Source organism: Psittacula echo, assembly GCF_963264785.1.
Source record: "Psittacula echo genome assembly, chromosome: 16".
NCBI lineage: Eukaryota > Metazoa > Chordata > Aves > Psittaciformes > Psittacidae > Psittacula > Psittacula echo.
The window spans coordinates 7,388,262-7,403,572 of NC_137752.1; the positions used below are offsets into that span (position 1 = coordinate 7,388,262).

The following is a 15,311-nucleotide window of genomic DNA, read 5'->3' on the forward strand; positions in this document are numbered from 1 at the left end:
GCAGCATCAGCAAAGAAGGGCACAACCCAGTAAGCTGGGATGCTGCTGCAGCCACAGTTAGGAAGCAGAAAGTGAGGGTATCCATATCAGGCATGGGGTGTCAGCTAAGCAAGCTGCTCACCTTCCACCAATAGAGCACACAGCTTTGTTCAGAGGCAGACGTTGTGCCAACAGCCTGACTGTGGAGGTGGATGATCTAATGGCTGAAACATCACGAATGGGAGTCAGGGGGTGAGGGCTTTCTTCCAGCTGTATCCATGGCTTGCTGCGTAACCTTTGGCAAGGCATTTCACCCCTCTGTCTCCCTTCCCACTCATCATATGTCTTGTCTATTTAGCTGTTAAACACGCTGGGGAGAGGAGCTGGCTCGTAGCAGGACTGGGCTCAGCCATGACTTGATGTGGGGATGCAGTGGGACAGCCACTCTCCCATCATATGAATGACAACATGTCCTGCACCAGGTGCTGTGAAGCATCCCCTTAAGCTCCCTAGTAAATCTCCTGCACTGAATATGCATGTTCACTGTGTCGCCCTGCAGAGCCTTGATCTTGCAAAGAGCCTGGAGGTCCTCCCGTAATCGAAATAGCAACAGACCCTGTTCCTCCTCTACCAGACACATACCTCCCAAACACACAGGCAGGAAAGCAGGTTAAGGTGATTTTTCTCCTTCAGAGTTTGGCAGGATTTCATAGTCGTGTGTGTGTCTGTGTGTCCGCATGTGCTCCTCACTGCAGCCTGGGTAATTATTTTGCTTTATTTCTCTTTTTGGCAACACTTTGAAGTAAGAGCTGGGCCTTTATAGATTGCTCAGGTTGCACAGAGTATGGATTACAGGTCATCAGAGAGACATGAAAGCAGAAGACACGTTTCTCTGGCATGGCATTAAAGGCACAGGAAAGGGGTAATTGTAGCTTAGGGTGCAGCCACCTTCTGCGCCCAGCTTCACTTGCCTCTGCGACACTGCGGAGAACTTCACGAGGGAAGTGATGGAAAAGCTGGGGGTGAGGATGTCTCAGGTCAGGACCTGGTTATTTCAAAGGTGATATATGCTCAGGAGGTTAAAGACACCACTTAGGTACATGAATAAAACACTGCCAAATACTCTAAGCTGTAACACAGGCAGAAGGAAGGCTTTTAAAACTTGATTTTTCATGTCTATTTTCACCCTGAGAGACAGTTGTCAAAGGATCAAAGCAATTCCCGTTTTAAACTCTCTCTTTCTCTCCCTCCTCCCTCTCTTCCCCTCCATTTCTCTTTCTCTTTCCTTCCTCCTCTTCCTTCTCTTTTTCAACAGGACTCCACAGAATGGAGCAAGAATGAGAGGAAAAAGGCAGACAGAAAAGCATGAACTGGAGGCTTGTTGAGTTCCTCTACCTCCTGTTTATATGGGACCATATACTAGTACAGCCCTCCCACCAGGACCCAGCTGCTACCAACCAACATGTCTCCAAGGAGTTTGATTGGCTTATTTCAGACAGGGGGCCTTTCCACCACTCACGGAGCTACTTATCCTTTGTGGAAAGACATCGTCAAGGATTTACAACCAGATATAAAATATACAGGTATGTTGGTTTCCTACAGCACCTGGAGCTTGGATAAGTTGTTAGGTGGTGGGAACTCAGCCAGTTCCCATGGGCTCAAGGCTTCTAGTCAATTGGAGACACATCATTGTCCCCATTTCATCTGGAAGCGCTTCTTTTGTTCTTCATGGTCCTCAGCTGGCAATGAAAATTGCTTCAAAGACTCAGCTGTAATGCTCTGATAGGGAGATGAAGGTAGTACCATGACAAAAAGGGACCAAGGGTGTGGGTGTACTTCATTTGTAATGATAGATAAGTTTATAGCCAGGTTCACAAGCAGCGTGTGTGTCAGACCAGTGTACCAATGGGCAGACCCCAAGCCTCTGTAGTCATACATGTGACTTGCCAATAGCTGAGGGTTCACATGGGTGAGAACAGACATAGAGACATCAAGACACACATCAGGATGGCAGTTCTCACACTGCTGAGCATGATGAGTTTTAGCTATGTACTGCCTACCACAGACCTTTGCAGATTATCTCCATGTAGGAGCTGGACTTGCCCCAGAGCTGTGATCTTGGTTTAAGAGACTTCCAACTAAAAAACTCCAGAGAATAGGCAGAATCTGGATTTTCCTTTGCTTTCTGGGTTTTGAAGCTTTTGTTGTTGCTTGTTTCCAGCTCTTCTTGCCCACTGTGGTATCCAGAAGCATGCTTTTCATTTCTCATTTTAACATGAAAAGCTGGGGTGCTCATATGAGCCTCCTATTAACACAGCAAGGGCTTTGGAGTGAAGGGGAATAAGCCAGCAAATGTCATGAGATTTGTGTTAAAACCTAAAGAGACTGCAAAAACCTCATAGACATGTGCACATTTACATAATTACATAGTCCTGGTGTGTTTCAGAAAGACACTTGCAAACACAACTGTTGCAAACTAGTAGGTAGGAAAGCACTAGTGAATAGCCTACTGGCAGCATGCATGCAGACACACATAGGTGATGACTGGGGGGAGCAGGGAAACCACATGTGTTTAGGCTGTGTTCCCCATGGGCAGAGAGCCAAAAGCACTTGCAGGATAAGAGTGATGTGCAAGACATCATCTATGTGTGGGGAAGAAAAATGAGTTGTGCCTGTCCCATGGCCTCCAGGGAGTGCAGCATCCCCTCCCCTCGCATCAGCCCGCAGAGCAAAGGCAGGAGAATGTGAGTTGAAGATACTGTTCTGGCTTGTCCTCTTCATGCAAAACAGCTCAGGGGGGAAGACAGCCCCAGACCTAGATATTATGCTGCCGTGTATCCACTAAGAGTGTCTTGCTGTCTTTGCTTGCACAGAGGAACAGAGAAAACATGCCTTTTTCAGAAAGACTTTCTTCCTATGTGTGGATATCCCCAGCTCTCCTCCTGCCCTGCCTGACAACAAACATTGAGATTGAGGCTGCAAATCTCTGCCACACACAACGCCCCTGGTAGAGGCTCTGCCCTTTGCTAAAGAGCTATTCAGCCCTGAATGCCACTGCACTGGTCCACAGCGGCTGTAGTGGGAGAGAAATGTATGTAATGTATGTGTTCAGACACATCTATGAACTGTCACTGTAGGTCAGGCCAGAGATCCATCAAGCCTGGGATTCTGCCTCTAAGAATCATGGAAAAATGGGTCTGGAAGGACCTTGAGAGGTCATTTAATCTGTGCCTCTTCCACCAGGCAGACTCAGACATACCTGTGTCACACCTGACAGAGGTTTGTGGGCAACCTGAAAGGTTTCCCATGATGGAGAATTCACACCAAGAGCAGGCAGCCTGCACCATGGCTTTGCTGTCCCCACTTTTATAAAGGAACTAAAATGTTGTTTGTACGTGAAGCCTGTGATTTCTAGTTGTATCTGCTGTGTGGTGAGGAGCAAATTCCCCTTTGGTTTGCGGGAGGCTGGTAAGAATTTGAAGGCTTATCTCAGTTAAGGGTGACCTGAATATACAGGAAGCAGAAAGGGATCTGCCTTTCTCCATTTCTGCTGGATATTGCCAATGCACTTATGAAAGACACTTGTAGAATGGGGAGGAGACAATGTCCTCCTTCTTCCAACATGGAATAAAATGAGCAGCAGCATTCTATATGCATAAGAAATGTCTGAGAAGGGTCTTGCAGATGGTCACAGTGCTGGAGAAGTTATTCACAAAAGAAACTGGAGATGAGATGAAGTCCAGTGGAAGTAGTTAGGAAGAGAGTTTAGAGAGACAGGGGAAAGACTGCAAGGGCACCTTGGGCATCTCATGGCCAAATACCATGCACTAAGCTGAGGGAGGGAGCTGAGGGCTTGGAGAAATCCAGCCACGTGTGTCATAGTTTGAGCTGCTGGGAGCTGAGTGCTTTGGAAACACTCTCTGGGTCTATCTTCTGCTCCCATTACAGTCAGCAGAGGAGGAGGGGAGGGCCTCGTGCTTCAGCAGATGGAGCCAGGAAGTAGGTGGCTGCCCCGATGATGGAGGGTTGTTTGTTCCTAATATCTTACCCAGTTGGCAGAACTGGTCACTTCAAACCTGGTCCCATGCATTTTTTGAGGGAGCGTTGAAATCAGTCTGGTTATGGTGAATTAGTGAAGCCACAGCCAATTCCAGCAGTTGAGAGCTGGACTCAGAGCACATGCACCCCCTCCAGAGCACATCATTTTACTGAAACCCACAGGGGTAAAATCTCATTTTGTGGGATCCTTAAATTGACTTGGAGAAGCTGTAAAGCTGTGGGGATTTTGTCAACTCTTTAATTCCAACACAGAAGCTTCTTTCCTACCAAATGGTGTCTCTCAATTGCTCTTTGCACTAGACTAGCCCAAGGGAGGCACATATTCTACATTAAGGATATTGCTCCTTTCCTTAGAAAAGCAGCATATACGACACATGGGAATTTTCTGTGTACTCTTCTCTTTCAATGTTCCTTTTGTCCCATACTTTTTTAGGGGTGGCTGGTTTGTTCTTTGTCCTTTGGTCAGACAGTTCCTTGAGGCCCTTGTGATTTAGTTGAATGAGGTTTAACCTGACCACTGCTTTTCTAAGCAGCAGACCTCAAACCAGCCGGAGCAACCAAGGATTTGGAGTGGAAGTGAAATCAGGCAAGAGGACCTCACCCATTCCTAATTGAAACACTGTCATCTGTTTAGTGGTGATTTCCCCGGTGTCTTGCTCTGCAGGAGCATAGGCACAGCACATTAGGGCTGTGCCATTTACACTGAAAACCCATAGAGATAAAGCCACTGTCAGTGCTACACAGAGCAGAAGGCAAACCGCAGTACTTGCTCATCTTTACAGGTGATGTTAGAAAGGAAGTGGCACCAAACTAAACATGACACCCTCAGAACTAAAGTCCAGAAGTCTGCCAACAGCAAGCAAAGAGCCTATTTTAGTTAACCAGGCAATTTTATATGCTGCATAAGCAGAACTGCTGTGGCACAGCAGAGCTGCCGATATCTTTTCATAGGATGCCTGAATCCAGATCTATCCAAAGGCTTATTCCCTCCTTCTATTTCATTTTAGTATATTTTAGGTTCCTTTCTCACAAAACTTGGACCACTGATTTTCCTGGTATCCTCAGTCAAGGTCTGCACCTTGCATGTGATATTAGGAGGCAAGTAAAGGGGGAGATGTTTTATATATTAAATCATGAACAGTAGGGGCAGATACAATTGCATTAAGGAAGCACATTAATCAGCATCAATTCATACTAATAAGGCTGGTTTAGGGGGGCCTCTGGCAGGAAAATGCTGCTTTGATCATTATCTGTGCACTCTGATGCTAATGCAGATACGATGGCAGATGCTGAGAGTGGTTTGTGGGGTGTCTGAATATTCATTATCACTAGCCTGGTTGTTCCTAGTCATGGGAGCCTTGGGTAATAGGTACTGTGTGAAGGCTGGAAAACAGATGAAGCTCAGCTTGGCTTTGGGACTAGGGCACTGCTTAGCCCAGAAAACATTCCTGTTATCACAAGACAGTAGTCAACAGCTTTAGTCCACTTCTTTGAAGTATATTGTCACGTTGTCCTTTCTTCTTTTCCCACAAACTGATTATTTAGCTATAAGGCAAAGCAAAAGCAACAATAAACTGAGCACTTGAATACACTCTGCAGCTAGACAGGCAGAAGCACTGACACAGAGGCATTTTGCTAATGATGCTCCTCAGATTAAGCAAGTTCTAGAAAAACAAATCTTTCCTAGAAAAAAATGAGGCTTTGTTGTTCTATGTCAGAGGTAAGATACAGGAGGCAGAGAGGGAAGCATCCAGCTGAGCAGACAGGCTTATGGTTACACTGTCAGGGTTTATATTATATCTATATAGATTATGTATATCTATAATCTATATTATTGCCCCAGCCTGAGGTGTGGCTGTGGATAAACTGACTTCTCTATGCCTTCATTCTCTCCCCACTCCCTGAGAATGAGAGAGAGATGACAGTGCTTGTCTGCTCTGCATTGGTGGGCAGACTTAATTAAATGTTGCAAGACGTTTGGACATAAGGGACGACAGCAATATAAAATGGATGTTTGCACAGGGCTGGAAGGGGAATGAGCAAGAAAAAAGGTGGATTTTCCATGTGTGGGAGTTTAATTCCATTTTCTGCAATGCAAGTAGGAACTGGGAAGTCTGGCTCTCTGTATAGGTTAGAAGGGAGACTCTGGAGTATAAAGAGGAGATCTGCTCACCTTGCACTTCTCCTGCAGCAGGATCATTTAGAGGCTGCCTAATTCCGTGAAACCTGCAAGTTCACTCTGCCAAGTCTGGATAAAATGAATTAGCAGATTCCAAACTCAGTAGAGGATGTGACAACAAACCAGTCAGGCCTGTCCCATCCCTCCGCTTGCGGAGTGACAGGACAGAACTGATTGCTTACGTACACTCATTCCAGTAAGGTCCCTGGATATATAAAATGGAAATGCAGCTCCTGAGACAGGAAAGGTTGTGAGTATGTGAGTAACTGGATGCACAAACTAGCTATAAATAGGTTGGAATGATGCCTGGGAACAGAAAGCTGATTTTCCCCCCTTAAAAGTTTGTTTCATTAGGAGGGTGATGCAGGTCTGGGGTAGGTCAGTGGAGAGGTGAGAGGTGCCTCTATGGTGGTTTTCAAGGCTTGGATGGACAAAGCCACAGTTCTCAAGACCTGGTGATAGTCTCAAGACCACTCAAGACCTGGTGATAGTCCTGCTTCAAGTAGAGGATGGATTAAAGACCCTTAGGGTCTCACCTAACCAACACTTCTGTGATTTCCCTGTGTCTCCAATTCAAAGTGGACACTAAACTGTGTGCTCGTAAAGGGACTGATACTGCTGAATGCATTCAGCCACACTAGAGGGTTTTATTTAGTCCTAGAAAACCCACAAATCATGGTCTCTAAAAGTGTCATTCCCCCAGCAAAGAAGAAGAGAATGATCATAAAGCAAGGATCTTTGCTGTGCACGTAATATGGGCTACAATTGACTTAGAAACACGTGTGCTGTTCTGCTGCTTCAGTTTTCCCTGAGAGGAAAAATAAAATATATACATAAAAAAAAGAAGAAAATCTGGTCTCACAAAACTTCCCAAGTTTTATGGCACCACAAGTTAGAAACAATGAGCCAGATTCCCTGTGACATAAAGGAAAATTCACCAATGTATTGGCTGGAGAATCTGGGATAGCATATCCAGCATTGCCCAGGGGCTTACACAGCTCCAGGGGTTAGAAGGCTGCTTGCCCTGGCTGGCTGGGGGAATGATGAGATGTTGTTATTTGTAAGCAAAAGCCAAATCTGGCTTCTACATCCAGGCACAGGACTTGGACAATGTGGTGAGTGAACGTGAGGTTTCTATGGCTGGTTTTAGCAGCTTCTGTTACAGATGTTTTGCTTTTCCTGATCAGAACTTCCAGGCAGGTTGCATGTAAACCTCTGATTTTCGCAGCTGAGGAACTGATCTGGCAGAAAACTGTATGGGGGCTGTTCAGCCTGGAGAAGAGAAGCTGTGTAGAGACCTCTGAGCAGCTTCCAGTATCTGAAGGGAGCTACAAGGATGCTGGAGAGGGACTCTTCATCAGGGACTGTAGTGATAGGACAAGGGGTGATGGGCTCAAACTGAAACAGGGGAAGTTCAGGTTGGAGATAAGGAAGAAGTTCTTTACTGTGAGGGTAGTGAGGCACTGAAACAGGCTGCCAAAAGAAGTGGCAAATGCTCCATCCCTGGCAATGTTCAGGCCAGGTTGGATGGAGTCTTGAATGCCATGGTTTAGTGTGAGGTGTCCCTGGCCCATGGCAGGGAGCTGGAACTGGATGAGCTTAAGGTCCTTTCCAACCCAAACCATTCTAAGACTCTATGACTGTGTAGATGGAAGCAGGAAGGGGACGAACAGGACTGGTGAGACTGCTGTTTTCAGCGTGATGTGGATTAAAGTGGTATTAAAGTGGTTGTGAAAATACATGCTGAGTTTTGGCAGAGACAAGATCTAGTAGAGCTGCTTCCACTATTTTTTCAGCACTTCACTCCACTCCTCATTGACTCTTTCTCCTGTCTCTCTATTGCATTGAATTTAATCTACTGGTCACTAGAGCTGTACAAATAATTGATTTTGTGGTTCACTGGTTGTATGGAACGAAAAATAACATTAAAGATGGGTTGATTTGAAATGGATGCTTGTAAAATGGAAAAATCAAAACATTTCATTTTAGCCTCTGTGAGAAGTTTAAGCTTTGCTCCTTGTTTTCATTTTATTAATCCAGTGAAAACTCTTTTCTTTTATTGCAATTTTTAAGACATAAAATCTCATCTCGGGCCACAAAGTCAAGCAATGCCAGTTAAAACATGTCAGACGGGAGATGTTTTGATTTTGAGTGTATTTTGTTTAGCTCTTTGCTCTTCAACTTGCTCAGTCAGTTTATGCTGAAATTTGCAAGTACTCTTTATGTCCTTGAAATAGGGAAGGAGAAAATGAAATAGGCTGGATGTCCTTATCGATCACTCTGAAACTCTTTGACTTCCCTTGGGTTTGGCTTTTAGCATCTTAGGCTAAAGAAGAAGTAATACTTCCCTCAACACTGCTGGCCAAGAGAGGCAGAGCCATGGTGAGTGGTAGGATTGAGCTTTGATGTGCTTGTTCAAACTGAAGCTGGATGCTGAGACCTGGGTGCCACAGACTGAGACAAACCATATAACACATGTGGAGTCATAGCTCCTCTCTCACACATGTACCCTGGCAAGTTTTCAGTCCTGTTCCAGTTATTTGGATGCCTGAAGCATCCAAAAAAGCACCATGAAGCTTCTTCTCAAACAGCATTAAGGTGATGCTTTGCACTGGTACAAATTGATAGGCACCGTTAGGCTGTTTAATCTTTGCTTTGGCTTTTTTAGTCACGCTGGAGTTCTGCTGACAAGGTTTTCCTATTAGGTTTTTATGCTATCTGTTAAAGGGGACATCAGCTTTTATGTTTCACAGTCAGAGCAAGGCTTTTTTAGGAGAGGCAATGCAAGAATTGAAGGACAGAGGGAGCTGAGATGAAAGGAGGCTCTTGCCTCTTTGTGGAATGAGCAATGGAAAGCCGTACAGCACTGCATGGCAAGAAATAGGAAATCTCCATAGTTTACATTATGCATGTAGACGGGTGATGTACATTGGTTTGTAATCAGTAAATGCCTTGTAAATAAATGTGTGTAAACCCAAAATTTAAATCTATTTCCATAGCGCATGTAAACAATGAAGGCTTCCACTGTTCTCCTCAATGGAAATGTTAATCTCAAAAATGACATTACTACAAGTTTATGCAACTTTACAAGAGAGCCACAATTTACATTCCTGTCTCACCAGCTCTAACACGGCAGTTTGGCAAACACAGGCCCTTCAGTGATGGGTGTAAACCAGCCAATTCCATCATGTTGCTTCTGCTTTAGCCACCACCTTCATTATTCTTGCACTTCAGGGACCAGTGTTGTTACATTCCCTGCATAATGCATCTCCCTGCATAGGGGAAGCTTATAATGTATTTGTATAAGCAGAATAATGGCAGGAGTAGGGGATGAGAGGGAATGGCTGAGCTATACAGTGCTTTGTCCTGGGGCTGTTGGGCTGAGCAGACAAGGAGCTTGGCTTCATTGGGGCTGGAGGAGCAGCTGCTCTGGCTGCATTTGGATTCAGATGGTGAGGGCTTGCAAACAGCAGTGGCAGCTGCAGGACTTGACAGCACACACCTCTCCTCCTCTTTGATATCCTTGAGAACAGAGGGCGAATGAAAGGATAAAAGCACCAGCCTTTGATATGCTCAGAGCTGCAAAGATATGAGAACAGGACATCTGGCCAAGCTTTGGGGAAGGGCAGGCCCTCATCTCAACGTGGCAGTGCAAGTAGAGAATAGTGCAGAAGCTGTAGGGAACAGTGCAGAAGCAATGCAGTTGATAAGTTCATGTTCTGACAGGGTGCTTGTGGTTAGGACTGGGTGGTTCCTCTGGAGAAAGGCATGAACATGAGCTGCATGCCTAGAAAAGCATCTCATTGACTGATTGCCCTGCCTGCTGACCTGGGTAAGCTCTTAGCTGGGTTGGCTGAGGGTGAGCACAGTTCTGCGGAGTTGCATGCTCCAGCACAAAAATCCCCTTTCTGAATCCAGGATGAAACTGCTTTAAATTGAAAGAGGGTAGATCTTGATTAGACACTAGGAAGAAATTCTTCCCTGTGAGGCACAGGCCCAGGGTGCCCAGAGAAGCTGTGGCTGCCCCATCCCTGGCAGTGTTTAAGGCCAGACTAGACGGGGCTTGGAGCAACGTGGTCTAGTGCAAGGTGTCCCTGCCTGTGGCAGGGGGTTGGAACTGGATGAGCTTTAAGTTCCCTTCCAACCCAAACCATTCCATGATTCCACGATTCTATGAAATATTTTAACCATGCTCCGAGAAGAAGCACAGGCAAATATTCTCAGTCACTGAACCTTTCCAAAGAGATCTGCATCCTGCTGGGCTGCGAAGAAGCTGTCCACACAGTGCCCTCTGGGACTTGCTTGGTAGGGGATCTTTTCCCCTCTGCATAGCACAGGCAGGGCTCTGCTTACATACCTCCCCAGGCTGCTCCCCTGTGTGCTGCAGCAGCAATGACTCTGCACGTTCAGCTCTGATTTCTTCAGACCAGCAGACTGTGGTCCAGTGGCTTGGGAGCATATTTTAAAGGCTAACAAGCCGAGGAGAAGCCTTCACTGGTTTTTTTAGCACATTATTAATTCTGCTTTCAAATCAGGCAGATGCTTATTTCAGCAGAGAAGCTGTTGCACACACACAAAAAAGTCATCCTATTAGATGCATGGAATAATTTTGTTCTGGCACCAGTAGCACTGGGAGATGGCATGACCCCCCCTATTGTAGGGGGTTTTCTATTTCTGGATCCATCTAATGTTTCCCTTGGGTTCCAGAAAGTAGTTTTTTCCCTTTTCTTTTTTGCTGATTGCCACCCACCAGCCTCTGTAAATGGAACAAGATGCATCCCACCGGGGCAGTCGGAGCCATCCGGGCTGGTTTCCTGTGTTAAACTACTAAGTGCAGGTACAGAACCCAAGGACAGCTCTGAAAAGAAACCCAGGAATCAGCTTTGCCTGCAGCAGGGAGGGAGAAGGGTTTGGGTCAGCTTTTTGTGCCAGAATCTCCTCTCCAGGTGGTGTGAAATCAAATATGCCTGTGTGGAGCCAGCAGTTCCTCTGTGTGCTGCAGCGCACGTGTGCCTGGTGAAGGAGCTGACGCAGCACGTGGGCAGCTTGGTGCAGTCTCAGCATCCCCTGTAGAGAGCCCTGGGCAGTTGGTACCTTCTGTGCTCCTGGAGAAGGGGATGCAGGCACTATTTGGGCTGCCAGGTCTGAGCACTAGGGATGCTGTCACTGGTGACCAAGCCTGGCAGCTCTGTGTCTCGGGTGATCAGACCTCATTTCACATCCGCAGCCTTCCACACAGTGACCACAAAGCATTTAAAAGGAAGCTGCAGTGAGGTTCCCTTCACCAAGGAGTCAGGTTTGCTGGTTAAATACATCTGATCAGATGAGAAGTGCCGGGAGGGAAGGGAGGAGATGGAAACGGATGAGAGCTGCAGGTCACAGCAGTGTTTCCATCCATCTGGGCTGCAGGCAGGTGCTGCCTCTTCCTCCTCCCTCCCTGTCAGACTCCTCGCAGCTGCCTGGCTCTCAAACCACTCTGTTTCAACAGGACAGAGATCCCCCCCGTCCCCATACTCTGTGGCATGGGAAAGCCTCCAACCTGCTCCAGCGCCTGCCCTGAAAGGCGAAGCAAGCCTTGAGGTGTGACACCAGCAGCTGTGAGCAGGGCCAGGCTGGGGTGCAGCAGAGGGATGGGATTCTCCAACGTATCTGCTATGCTTCTAAATCAAAGTCCCGCTGACAGCACAGAGCACTAAATGCCTGCCTGGGGCTCTGCTCCTACAGTCATGTGATGGCACCAGAATTTAAGCTTTAATTAAGAAACGAGTGCAGGGAGGGAGGAAAGAGTCTCTAGCCCCGATGGCTGCAAAAGAAAGCTTGGAAACATGACCCGAGTGCAACCAACATCTGCTTTAATGTGCAGACGGCTCCCAGCAGAGGGGTAAGCAGCCAGGAGAGAGAAGCCATTACATCAAATTCCCAATCAGGTCAGGCCTGCCTGTGCTTCTGCTTGCAATGAAAGAGCTTACTAGGAGAAAGGAGAGTTTCCATTAAAGCTGTGCTGTGGCAGAATTACACCAGTTACACCAATTACACCATTAAACTCTGGCTGTACATGGCTCTCATGCTGCTTTGTAGGGCTAATTTTTGCACTAACACAGCCTCTGCTTGTGGACAGCCATCATCTAGAGGTAGCAAGAGCCGGCTCCTGACTCTGCGCTCCTGCAGGCTGAATCGTAACAATGGTGTGCAGCACTTTCTAAGCAGTGACATGAAATTGTCTGCTGTGGGATTGTGGCAGGAGGTGTTTTTCCTCCTTAGTCCAAACTGAAGGGACTGTTATGCCCATTTGGCATGCTACCTTTCAACGCTTGCTGGCCTGAAACCCCATGCCGGGCTTTCATGTGCCATCAGTTTCAGCAGGGGGAGGGAGCAACTAGAGCAACTAGACACCAGTCAAGGAGAAGCCTCTGGATAGTCTCCATCTCTCAGAGATACATCTCTGGCATGATTCATTAAGAACCCTATTTGATAACTATGCTCTCACCTAACACACCAGGGTTTGGAGGCTCAAATATGCCTGATACTGCAACAACCTCTCATTCTCATGAATGAGTACCATGAATAGCCCGTGGAAGAGCTATTCCCCCTGTAAATTGTAGTTGGGATCTATCTCTGGATTCCGACTGACTTAGTGTTAGATCTTGCAAGCATCCAGACACTGACTCGCCCTTGCTGATGTGACTGCTGACGTAGTTTCTGCAATAGAAGTGCCCCTTTGTAAGCTGCAAACTGAGGTTTCATGGACTGGCAGTGACTAACAGATCTACCGGAACACAGACTTGGGTTTAGGGACTGATTTCAGTAGGGAACCATCACAGTGCACTCAAGGGATTGAGCTTGGATGAGGATGCAGACACTGACCAATGAGGGACACTGCCCCCCAACAGCTACCTGGGGGTGGAAGAAGCAGCATTGTGTTGAGAAGATAAAGGTGTTTTCATTGTCCGTGCATCCCTGCCCAACCTCATTTTGCTTTTCCTTCCCTTCAAACTGGTTCTTTCTCTCCCAGCAAAGGAAAACCTACCTAGTGAGTATTCAGCATTTAATATTTCAGTGTTAGCTTCCAGCTCTTGAGCCAAAACCTAGAAAGAACATTACTTTTTACCCCCTTCCAAATGTCTGGGGCTTTCCCTGGGGAGTACAGGCACACAGCCCGGGTAAGGCTAATAAGAGAGCTTGGCGCACAAGAAGAACTGCGTGTTGCATGGATAGGAGCAAGCAGGAGAAGGAGGAATAAGAAAAGAAGGTTGTTAGCTTCATCTCTGGTTAAATTGTCTCCACCAGACTAATATATTCTCCTTGAATTTTGTCTGCCTCCTCTCCGTTTTCCTCCCTTTGCCCCCTATTCATGCACAGACTGTGAAAGTCTCAGATTCCCTCTTCGTTCCCATAAAGACTGTTTCTTGGGAGTATTTGATATCTGGGTTATACCAATTCAGCAGGTGAGTGTTGCCGAGTCACAGGATGAATTATATCTCAAGACTATTTAATGTCTCTTCAAAGCCCACACTTTTAGAGGCCCGTGATTATGTAAAGAGTCTCAACTCAATTTTTAAAGTAAGTTTACGGCCTTTATAATTGCAGAGGAAAACTTGATAATGCGACTCCTACATACTCAGAAAGCAGAAGACAAAAATGGAAGAAGAAGGGGAAAAAAACCCAAACGCTAAAGTTTATCAGATTTTAAAAGTCTCATGAATTTTAAAACCAATCTCTTAATTCTTTTTTGGAGCCTGACTCATGATTTTCAAACAGTTAGCAATATGGCTGTAGGGATTGTAAGGCTGGTTTGTTATCTTATTAGGTAACTTCCATAAAATATCCAAACCCGTGGAGACTCTGAGACTGAGTATTGCACTTCAGTACACAGCTGGAGAGAACAGTGTCTTTTTCTTCTGTGTAGATGCTGAGGATCTCTTCTTAATCTAGGTCTCTAGTCACTACTGCAACATAAATATTTCTCCAAATTATATTAGTGCTAATCATATGAATGAGAATAGCCATAATATTGATCTTCATAATACTTAGGTTATTAAATTTGAGTTTGAAGGTAGTTTTGTGGGGCAATTCATAATAGTAAATCTCCTCAGCATGCATAAGCAGGGAAAGCAAGCCACAGAGCAATAGCAATAGCAATAGCAATGCAAACCCAGGAGAAATATATTCTAGAGCCTTCCATCCTACCACAAGTCTGCACACTGAACAGGCATGTGAATAAGTTTGCAATGTCAGAACTGAAGTTGTGCTAATAATTTGATAATCTCAGGTGAACTAATTGATCTGAAAGGGGAGAAAAGCCTTTGGATGCTGAAACAACTTGTTCCAATATTTCTATGAGGTATATGTATTAAGGGGCACTGTATTCCTGGAATATTTACACACACACAAACTCTGGGATGCTGGTGGTTTAAAATGAAGGGGGATTGCCTTCCACATACATGTTTATTGAGGCTGTCCAGTTCAATTTAAGAATCACACGTACTGAAGAGGTAGGGAGGCAGCAGAGCTCACCATGCTCATAGCTGTTCGCAGAGTCTCATAGGTGCCTCTGTGCAGATAAGAGGTTTGAGACACACACAGATATTAGGGGGCCTGAAGCTTCTTGCATGGCCTATGGTGGATTAGAGGAAATCTGAGCAGTCTTTTCTGTGAAATAGCTCCATAATAGGGAACGGAAAAAGTCTCCCCAGCTCTTGTAGCATCTAACAAAGGAGGAACTAAGAGTGTGGAACAGGCTGAATGCTGCTACATAATAAGCTTACAGCATATTTGCCAACTATACTTGGACTTAATTTTATCCTTCAGAAGAGTCATAAATAAGTTTATTGTTTTCACTTCTGGGGACTGAGACATTCTAAAGACAGTGCTTTACCTCCCTGCTTGAACACATCAGCTCCACTGGTGACCGTCTCCTGTACAATTGTGGACCAGCATCTGAAGGTGAGGACTTTACATGCGCTGCTGGTGTCTGATAGCTGGAATAGGAATATCTCAGCTCTCTGTCAGAGTCTTGCAAGTGTCTGTAGAACCAGGGTGGGATTTTCACTTATGGTAGTGGGGATTGTGCACCAAGAGGGAAGCAGATCTGGTA

At 45.9% G+C, this 15,311-nt stretch overlaps 1 protein-coding gene across 1 annotated transcript in view; it reads left to right on the forward strand.

The window, feature by feature from the left end:
- Nucleotides 1-1,344: 1,344 nt before the first annotated feature.
- Nucleotides 1,345-15,311, forward strand: part of BRINP1 (BMP/retinoic acid inducible neural specific 1) — a gene marked incomplete at its 5' end in the record, with an annotated part of 59,846 nt that continues 45,879 nt past the window's right edge. Inside the window, one exon of the mRNA XM_080630961.1 lies at nt 1,345-1,562. Within this exon, the coding sequence (XP_080487087.1) occupies nt 1,345-1,562 (218 nt within the window). The remainder of the gene's footprint in view (nt 1,563-15,311) is intronic.